At 42.7% G+C, this 10,479-nt stretch overlaps 2 protein-coding genes across 2 annotated transcripts in view; both read left to right on the top strand.

Moving 5' to 3' along the window:
* The window catches only part of LOC147268838 (rod cGMP 3',5'-cyclic phosphodiesterase subunit gamma-like), a 3,189-nt gene extending 702 nt beyond the window's left edge, over positions 1 to 2,487 (top strand). The window contains exons 2-4 of the mRNA XM_086193148.1: positions 1,301 to 1,415; positions 1,495 to 1,532; positions 1,614 to 2,487. Coding sequence (XP_086049274.1) covers positions 1,309 to 1,415; positions 1,495 to 1,532; positions 1,614 to 1,690 — 222 coding nt within the window. The 5' untranslated portion in view covers positions 1,301 to 1,308 and the 3' untranslated portion in view covers positions 1,691 to 2,487. The remainder of the gene's footprint in view (positions 1 to 1,300; positions 1,416 to 1,494; positions 1,533 to 1,613) is intronic.
* Positions 2,488 to 5,456: 2,969 nt separating this feature from the next.
* On the top strand, positions 5,457 to 9,345 carry LOC147268839 (guanylyl cyclase-activating protein 2-like). Its single transcript, XM_086193160.1, has 4 exons — positions 5,457 to 5,740; positions 5,822 to 5,971; positions 6,609 to 6,705; positions 7,583 to 9,345. Exons 1-4 carry the CDS (start codon positions 5,546 to 5,548, stop codon positions 7,702 to 7,704), a joined length of 564 nt encoding a protein of 187 aa, XP_086049286.1. The 5' UTR covers positions 5,457 to 5,545; the 3' UTR covers positions 7,705 to 9,345.
* Positions 9,346 to 10,479: the final 1,134 nt, after the last annotated feature.

Raw genomic sequence — 10,479 nt, forward strand, 5'->3', positions numbered from 1 at the left:
GTCAAACACTTGATGAACTGGTTTACATACCGGAAACAAGTGAGAAGAAGTATAAATGCATTTAATCCCCTCTCCGTAAGTCACTGGTTGCTTTCTCATTGATTCAACCATCCCAATATCTAATTATATTATTTGAATTATTAATATGCATATTGATACATCCAAACCAAAGGTATTCTCTGTCTTTTGACTTGTATTACTTTTCTAAATGTTTCCATTTTCATGACCAAGAGACTAAACTTGTTTTTTTTGTTGTTGTTCTCACCTGAACATCAATTTCCTGCATGTCATTGATAGGAAATCTTGAGTTAGAAGTTGAAGATGAGCCAAAGAATTCCTGACTGGGAACATTTGCACTTGTGGCTTTATGGTCATTATCTCTAAAGTTTTATGATTTAAATGCATTTGTGGTGTTTGTGTAAATGCTAACACAACAACTCGTACCCAGAGTAATGCACAAAGCTATAAAGCCATGCACTCATGGATATTTGTGGTCAAAACTTGCCTCATCCTTCGTTCATGAAAGTTGCAACTGTTTATTTGGGTCGTAAACTGAACCGAGGCCAAGGAGACGATAACGCAACAGTGGCATGAACCGAACCAACCTGAGCTCCCAAATGACACCAACAAAAAGGGTCTTTAGAAAGACTGGCAAACCTCCACAAACCCTGTAACCTTCATAACCAACATAATCCGAGCACAAACATAAAACCCACAGAAAAGGCACCGCACTGGTGGTTTTCTTGGGGAAAATGGCAGACCCCTGTTGGGCGACTGCACAGCAACCAAAGTGTGTGAAACATTGAGTCGTAATGTCAACCAGAATACTAATAAAGCTGCTCAACAAAACACTGTGTTGAGCAAATCCCCATGAGGTAACAAGGATTTATGATGTTCATCTGCTATATTTGTTGACTATTATTTTTGGAAAATAGATTATAATCCTCAGCGTAATCCAGCTTTGTCCCAGAACTTGAGATGGATCAGTGGAATCTTGTTTGGCGTCTGAGTTTGAGCACGCTCTGATCCCTGACTCCCCAATTTATTGTGATCTTGGAACAGCTGACCTCTGGCTTTAGGAGCGACTCAAATAGGATTAACACTGTAAAATATGGAAAATAGGAGACTGCTCAAGTTAAGAGACGTCAGAAATAGAAATGACTTAAGAAAGATGTTTGTAAACAAATGGGATGAGGTGGGAGGAGACGAGAGACGTGGGTTTGCAGGCACTGCAGCACACGGCCAGAGTTAATGAGATGAAAAAGTACAATCAAGAGTGATGTTTCTTTATGATCAACAGCATCCAAGATGAACGCAGCAGGAGGACCCGGAGGCGCCAAGGCCGCTCCCCCAAAGTTCAAGCAGAAGGAGGCCAGGCAGTTCAAGAGCAAGGCTCCTAAAGCCGGACAGAAGGGGTGAGCTACATCCCACTCCTCATCCTCCAGCGCTCACACTTTCACAATACTTCATTTTGTTGTTGTTGTTTTACCACAGATTTGACAATGATGTCCCTGGGATGGACGGTCTTGGAGGTAAGGACAGATTTTATCTGTAGTCTGGATCATGTTTAGATGTTAATTCTGGATTAATGTGTTGGTCCGTCTGTCCTGCAGACTCTGCAGTGGTCTGCCCCTGGGAGGCGTTCGGTGACATGGAGCTGAGCGACCTTGCCCAGTTTGGCATCGTCTAGACGGGTTAGACAAGGTGTCCCACCCTGATCCTGGACAGATGTGTTTCATATTCTTCACCTTGTTTTGAGAGCTGAGTATCGCTGAAGAGGAGATTTCATCAGGCGTAGGTGCATCGGTCACTGTGGGACAGATCTCTGCAGGCTCAGGGTCGTATGAGGCACGCACTTGGAACCAGCACTGCCATACCGACCTCCAGTAGAGTGTTTCAAAAAGAAGTTTATTTTAAATCTCAAAGTATTCTCTGTATTTGATGAGTACTGTTTTAATCTTAGCGTGAAAATGAAAACGATATATATACACTTATACAACTAGAGAGCATATCTCTGCTGAGGAGGGAAACGAACAGCTAATAGCTGTATTCTGCGATTGGTTTGAAATTATGATCCAGCTTCTACTTTTGATGCAGATGCTTTCCATCACATCTCATCCCAATCTGTTCATTACTGTTTGGAGATATCCCACCATCAATGAAAAGGATATTATTTAAAAGTTATAAAGAAAATCTGTTCATTGTTTTTGTCTAATCCTGTGTATAGACCATCTCCTTGGCAGAGATAGATATAATCGCTAACCTGTATTAAAGTTACTTTCCCCAGGCCATTTGTTTCATGTGTTTTTTCCCCCCCAATGATCAATACACTCAACCAGAACATCTCATGGGGTTAATTAGTTCTCTGTACTGTTGGTGGATGAGGACAGCGCAGAGGAGATGTGTTCGAGGTTGTTACTGTACCAAAAGCCTATTCCGTTAGTCTGTCTGCTTGTCAACTTGTTGTTTCAACAGAAAAATGCCACTCTTTGCTCATATTTGATAGTTATTTTTAATAAAAATCATGTACAGTAAGAGGTCTGTGTAATTACTTCATTATGTCTGTCTGTAAGATGAAAAGAAAACAAAAATGATATTGACATCAAAATCCAACCTCAACTGAATAATTTTAAATGATCAAATGTGTTTGTTATTCTTCAGAAGGAGCTTCCCTAATAATTCAGGAAACGACGTGGCTGGTGTGCCTCCTGAGAAAACATCAACAGCTGCGTTGTAATTGTAACACTCCCAAAAAATGACCCCCAGGCTGGTTTCTTAAGTTTTTGAAGTGCGACATCTAGTGGCCACAGTAACAACAGTCAGCAAATGGTTTCACACTGGAAAGTCATTGATAGCAGAAACTGAACATCCGTTTTGCTCCATGTTTCTGGCACCTTTACTGGACACTTATATTTTCAGCTGTGTGTCAGTGAGTTGTAGTCTAACCTCAGCCACGCTCATTTGCCTAAACAAGAGACTTATGTGTCTCAACCTAACCAGACCTTCACCGCAACGCCATCGAAATGATTGTAAAATGTTAAATATTCCATGGAAACACAAAGGGGTTTCCTGTCTCTTGCCCGTGGGCGTCAGATGTCCGGTTCAGCGCAGTGGCTCTTATCTCATGGTCACGGAATGAGAGAGTGACGTTTAACCTGGGGGCCAGAAACCCCAAGATCACATTGAAACACTCCACCGGAAGGGAGCGTTAATTTAGGAAATGCTCCACCAGGTCGAGGGTAGGAACAAACACCCTGCTGGGTCCTATTTTTTTTTTTTTTTAAATTTTAAAATACAGTTTGTAACATGCTGTAAATATAAAAAGACACAACAACCATCAGAGTCTCAGGAGGGATGGTTACACCTGTGGCTGAGGTTCTCTGGGCTCCACCTAATCTCTCCACCCTGCTCAATCCATATGTATGGCGACTGATCCCCATGTGGCTACTCCTAAGAGACCACCTTACTCTCCCTGGGGGTGGCTAGGCTCTCTCCTCCCAGACCCCACACCCCAGTCAGTCAGTCAGTATGGGTCAGAAACAGCTCCTTCAGTATCATTTCGCGGAACATTGGTTTCCCCCCGGTTGTGTCCCTAGTCCTCCTCTGGTTATGATGACCCACAACTGTCATGCCAAGTTCAGCATGAACCAGACCAAAACAGATGACACATCAGTGTGTGAGATCATTAGAGATTTGGGGTCTGGTCCAGAGAGCGGGTTTTGTGTAAACTCTGACATTTGTTAAGCCTGAATTGAGGGAAACTCTGAGTTTATTAAGCCTGAATTGAGGGAAACTCTGAGTTTATTAAACCTGAAATGAGGGAAACTCTGAGTTTCCAGTTCCAGAAAGAGAGGGAACTTAAACTGGGTCTGTTCCTGGGGTAACTTCCTCTGCGAACCTCACCTGCTCACTGGCAGGTTTTATTAGATCGACTCTTGAGTTTATCCCCTTCTCCTCCCTCCTGCTGCTCCTAATTGGCCCCACAGGATAAATCAGGTTTCTGAATCTGGATCTGGATCTGAATCTGCGGCGCTGTTAGACATGGCAGGCAGCAACAGGTTTGACTGGTCTGCCAGCATCCATATCCTCACACAGCTCCTCCTCTTCTGGTCCAAGATATTTATTGCGTTGATGTCACAGTGTCTGAACTGGGTTGAGTTTCAGATCTGGATTTTAAGTTGGGGCGTCTTCATTCGGACTCAGTTTAACCCTCTGTTGCACTCTTGCGTGATGGTTTTTGCATTGTTTCTTATTGCTCCATCATTTCTCTTTGTGTCAATTATCGTTTTACATTCTGGAGAAGAATGTCAAACACTGCCAGACAGGTATAACAACATCAGATTTCAAACCTGCCCTTGAATCTTTTCTGGTTGATCAGAACCATGATGGTAAGTAGGGACAGGAAGTACATCGGAAAGGAATGGCAGGAGTCCCCAGAGTGTACTTGAGCACATCGTGGTGGCATCACTGGTGGTGATGTTCCATAGCAATGCTATCAGGCTTTGCCTCCTATCTGTAAGACTAAATTGAGGGCTTAAGGAGCTGTAAAACCCACTTGCTTTTAATGAACAAATGAATGAAACATTCATGAAATTTCATAAGTGAGGCCCAGTATTGTCTGATCCAAATCTGACAGAAATACTACCCATCCATCCATTGTCTTCCGCTCATTCCTGTTAAGGGTTGCGGGGGGGGGAGCCAATCCCAGTGGCTACAGGTGAGAGGTGGGGTTCACCCTGGACAGGTCACCAGTCCATGGCAGGGCCAACACATAGAGACAGACAACCATTGGCTCTCCCAGCCACGCCTACGGTCAATTTAGAGTCTGGATTAACCTGGTCCCTCTTGATGTCTTTGGACTGTGGAGGAAGCTGGAGTACCAGAGAGAACCCAGCAGGAACAGGGAGAACATGCAGACTCACCCAGAAAGACCCCGTGCTGCAGCTGGGACTCGAACCCAGAACCTTCTTGCTGTGAGGTGACAGTGCTGACCACTGCACCACCATTCAGAAATACTATAAAAATGATAAATTAAAAGTACAAAGAAATAGATTTGTCTTGTCATTTTTTATCCAATAACTGGAGGAGAACATTTGTACTTTTCTTTTAGTTCATAGAACACAAACACAGACCCTTTACATGGACACACCACTTTTATTCAAACTGAGAAAGCGAAGAGGGAAACATTTGATCATCCGCCATTGCCTTCTGCTAATTTGCGTCTCCGTAGCAGTGTTTAATTGGTTTAATGGGCTCTACTAAGTCTGCAATTATTTCTGGTCACTGTTTTTGGTACTTGGTAACAGGAACAGTGCCAGATTTTCAGACCCACTTGGACACACCTAGTTGGTGAAAGACCAAGTGACTAATGAGTTAACAAGATTGTCCCATCACGAGCCTTCCAAGCCCCTGCCTGCTCAGAGAGAGCGTGACAGAATACCAGTGTACTCGCGGGCAGCTGTTAGTCAGCAGGTGACGTTGGATCTACAGATGGAAAACTAATAATCACAGCGGGACATCTTTGATCAAATCTATTGAAAACACCATGGGACAAGAGGAGAGCCACAGCGAGGAGATGGGTTTGGCTCAGATTCAGGAGTTGTGCATCATTTTCATGAAGGAGTGTCCAAGTGGTGCGTTGCATTTACATGAGTTCAAGAGGATCTTTGGTGTACCAAGCAGCTCTGCAGAGGAGTCCCTCTACATTGAGACAATATTCCGCTCCTTCGACACAAATCATGTAAACTATTTTGAATATTCTTGAAAAAACATCTGATTTTCTGTACTCGTGTAAATGCTAATTCAGAGGATGTGTTTGTAGGACAATGCTCTGGATTTCCTGGAGTATGTAGCAGCACTTCATCTGATCTTAAGGGGGAATCTTGAGGACCGGCTGAAGTGGTCTTTCAAGATGTATGACAAGGACGGCAATGGCAAGCTGGACAGACAGGAGGTGAAATGCATCGTACGGGTATGAAATATGCACATATTCATTAACAACACTCATACTAAATGTGATGATGTTGGTTTTATGCAATTGTGAATGTTTTTTTTAGACACTAGAGTTAATTTGAGCCGGGTTCAAATTAACATGTTTCATAACACAAATCCTTCTGAAGCCGATTATAGTCCTGGCCGAGGGGTTACGTACTGAGGGTCTCAGTATTAGCAGCTGAGACGTCTCTTTAGTGCTATTCCTGGCGTGAACCTCTTTGCTGTGCTTTATGGTAAGCCTCTAAATGGAGACGCTTCAAATTAACCCACTGACCACTTGATCTGATCGACTTGAAAGAGGCTGATGTTTGTTTGTCCCAAAGCCAAATGATCTGTTCTTCATTACATAAGATATGAATTTTTAACACTGTGTGCTTCATTTGAAATCCACCTCAGATAAAATACAAGTGGATTTGAAAATGTTTCCTTCTTTGTTCCAGAACCTCAGTCACTTCATCTAGGAATTAAATGAAAACCCCTGGCATTTAGAACAACATCAAATTTCAGACCTGCCCTTGATGTTTTCATTGTGAGCCACTGAACGGAGGTCTAGATGCTTTACAGCTGGTGGCACACATGAAGACAGGTTCACACATTTCATGTATTTCACACAGATTCTTTACAAAATCAAGCTCCAGACGAGTGACATCAATTTGACGCCATCTGAAATCTGTGACAGAATCTTTGAGCTGGTTGACCAGAACCATGATGGTAAGTACAGACAGGAAGTGCATCAGAAAGGAACAACAGGAGACCCCAGTGTGTACTTGAGCCCATCGAGGTGGTGATGGTGGTTTTGACAGGGAACTACAATGAACAGTTTATACCTTTTAGCAGTTTCAATGCTGTATTACTACAAGTATGTCATTCCATGGTAAACTACATCCACTACAATCTGTCTTCACGTGTCCATACATGCACTGAGTTAAGTAGCACTCATGACTTCAGTGTGCATGAGGCTTGTCAGTCTTTTCGAATGCAATAATAATTTCTACTGTGACTTAAGTTTAAATCGTAAGTGCATTTACTTCATAAGACACAAAACAATTTGAATTTCTTTTTTCCTGTCGTCACCAACTAAGAATGTGCTATGAGTACAAAATTTGAGGTACATAGATTTAAACTGGATCATGGTAATTCAAGGAAGTATTTGCTGGAATGATGCAACTGGCAATATAAAAATAGCATGCAACAGCATAGTGGAGTCCTGATATCCAAAAATCTAAGTCCAGTGTACTCTAAAATACCAATAATCCCAAAATTCATGATTGGACTTCAGGATAAACAGGTGGATTTTTTGAAATCTCCTGTTAAAGTGTGAACAATGTTTAGATAATGTAAGTATCATGCCACATAATACTCATCATACTCATCAGCTGGAGGATTCCTACAATATATGACAAACGATAAGATGTTTTCATAGCTGGAGAAATTATTTTGGCTTCAAGTAAAATGTTGACATTTTGGCCACAGAACTGGATGCAGTTCAATGTAGGCTGGATTATGGATGTTTTCCTTTGAGTTCAGGTGATTTTTCCCAGTCGTGTATTTGAACTCACCCATGTCTTGTTGCTTTTGTGCCACACAGGTCAGATAAGCTTGTCTGAGTTCATGGAAGGAGCGCAGAAGGATGAATGGGTCATGAACGTGTTTAAGTTGGATGTCAACCCCACCACCTGGGTCGTCCAGAATTGTGGGAAACTAACATGACCCCTCACTGGCCACACATTTGGTCTGAGGTTGACAGAGAACTGCTGGCTTTTAAAGCTTTGTCTGTCTCTCCCTACGGTGAGCCTCTTGTGATCGGAGGCTGGAGAGCAGTCAACTGCATTTTTACAGCCGATGTTCTGGCGTGATTTTGACGGCTGGTCCTGAGGTCCAGATTCCAGGCTGCACCCCTCCGAGGACAAATAATGCATGCAGGATGTTTGCTGCAAAATCCAGAGCAGCCAAATATTGGGTATTTATTGTTGTTGCATATTTTATAGTTGAAGAATGGTGGGCATAGTTTTGTAAGAAAATTAACAGCATCTAAATTAAAATGTCTGTTTTGATAGCGTAGTGACTTTGACAATCAAAATTAACATTGCATTTATTAAGTTTTAAATATAAATGTTTTTGATAAATTACAAACAGAAATAAATATATATACAGTATACATATATATATATATATATATATATATTTATTTATTTATACACACACACACATATAAGAAATATAGTTGTGGCGTAATTGACTCGGCATTCTTTGGCATTGCACCATGCTCCATCAGCTCCATCCACCCCTGCCATGCTTTTTACCCAAGTTAGCTCTAAGTTCAGGAGCTCCCCTCTGAAGCTCAGCATTCTCACTCACAGCATGGATAGGAGCGTCACTCACGCGCTCTCATTAGATGGCCTGCTGGCCCCGACACACTGTTGTGGTGGAACTGGCAGTAAAGATCTGTTGGACTGCAAGCTATAATAAATAATGCTAACGTGGTAGAAATGTGCCAGTGTGCTTTTCTGTGTGCAGGGACTTTAAAAAGCATGTCTGCTGTTGCCAGAACTCCACCAACCTCATTTCTGGTTTTTTCCATCCTCCCAATGCAGCATGAGGCATTTTCTGAAAAGCCACTAACTTAGAAATGAACTCGCACCTCTGCTTCACCCAAACTCGTCAGTTCAGAAATTCTCATAATTTGTTCATCACTTGGGAACAGCAGAAACAAGGATTTTCAGGTTTGGAGTCCACAGCAGCAGTCATCAGTGACACAGTATAATACGGTTTCTGTGACTTCCATTAAATATTACTGTTCAAAATACTGCAGTTTTTACGTGTCACCGTGATGGTTAACATGGTTTGGTTTGGGAAACATCATGATTTGGGTTGAAACAAGAACGGAGAGTCAAAGGTACAAAATATGTAATCAATAAAACAAATCTGGTGCCACCACAGAGTCAGTAGTATTGAAGCCAGCGTCTGGAGTTTATGAATGCATCCACTCATGTGCTTCCTATGTAAGATGAGCTCATGTTGGGTGAGCATCGTCTTTCTTGTGTTGTATTTCCCATTTGTTTATGCTTCCAAGGACTCTGACTTAATGTGACAAAGAAACCAAATGTTTTATCCACTCATTTATTTATGTTTTGAGCGATGGAAAATGGAACATACACGGTTTGAAGTTGAAAATTCAGTCTCATGTTATTTCTGTTCCACTGATTTCAGATGAATTGCATTCATTTTGTCATTCAAGTTCATATTTTTGTACAAATATCATGTTGTGTTTTATTCAGCTGCTTTCGACTTCGGTCTCTGCCTGTGCCACAAAGAGTCACAAAATATCAAACCCAAGCGTTCACCGGAATCCTCTTAATAAAACCAAACTTTGAAACAATGTGTTGTCAGACGAGGTCACCGGAGCCCTGAGACGAGCCACAGACGCTGCCTGAAGGAGACATCAATGTGGCAAAGACGTGCGAGTGACTGTGTAATGCAGAATTTGGTTGCTCCTCATAAATTTGTAATGTCGAAAAATTCCCAAGTTGCACCCAGGAGGCCGGAATCCGATGGCTGACCAAGTGCTGGACGGAAAGTTACAGATGCAAACTGTGAGGTTGGTTCTCGGTTCTCAGAGATTTACAAGTTGAGGCGTTCCACCGGCCTCTCCTAGTTGAGAACCGCTGCTGCAGACGGTCAGATGTGGCAGTGGACAACAGCTTATGTAGAAGAGATCCAGATCTAATAATGTCAGTTCTACATGATAAAAAGTACACCTGGTACTCATCTATGTCCTGGGAATCGGTTATGAGCTTGAGAATTGTGGGTGTTTGGCAGGAACTGGAAAAGTTTGCAATGCTTCATGTGACCAGCAGAGGCTGATGTCATTGGTTCACCTCCTCTCCACCGCTACTCCAGCTGATATGCATAGTTACTGTTTAAATGATAAATTTCCCACTTGCTGTGACCCCGACGAGCAACTGAAACCAGCAAGAGAGGAGGGTGGTGGATGGGTGGGTGGGGGGGAGGGTTTATGAAGGGGGAGGGGAGTTCAGCCCGGGTCAAGGGGAAGAGACAGATGGGAAGGAGGGGTGCACTAGACTTGAAGCTGATTAGAGGTGCACAACAGAACGTCATACAAAACGATACAACCCAACTATAAGATGAAACCTCTAAAAAACTCATTGTCAAACCGGGAAACTATGACACAGAAATTACAAGAGTTCAACTAACACATAAAACTTGCGGTATTTGGAGAACTGACCTCCAGGGGTCTGAAGCAAAAGCCTGCCAGGGGACCTTCGACCTGACCTGTGCACCCTATAAACCTCGCAGTCACAACCACGGCAAAATCCTCGCTGCTTTTGAACAGTTCGTTCCATCTGTCAGGCTATCGATAAGTAGACATATCTGAAGAATCGTTTAACAGATTACATGAAATCTAGAGTCCAGCCCAGAGCGGACTGGTGGAGCTGGCCTCACACCCCTAGGTGTACCAGAACC

The sequence above is a fragment of the Aulostomus chinensis genome, chromosome 2, assembly GCF_037954235.1.
Source record: "Aulostomus chinensis isolate RoL2024-O1b breed Wild chromosome 2, RoL_Achi_v1.0, whole genome shotgun sequence".
Classification (NCBI taxonomy): domain Eukaryota; kingdom Metazoa; phylum Chordata; class Actinopteri; order Syngnathiformes; family Aulostomidae; genus Aulostomus; species Aulostomus chinensis.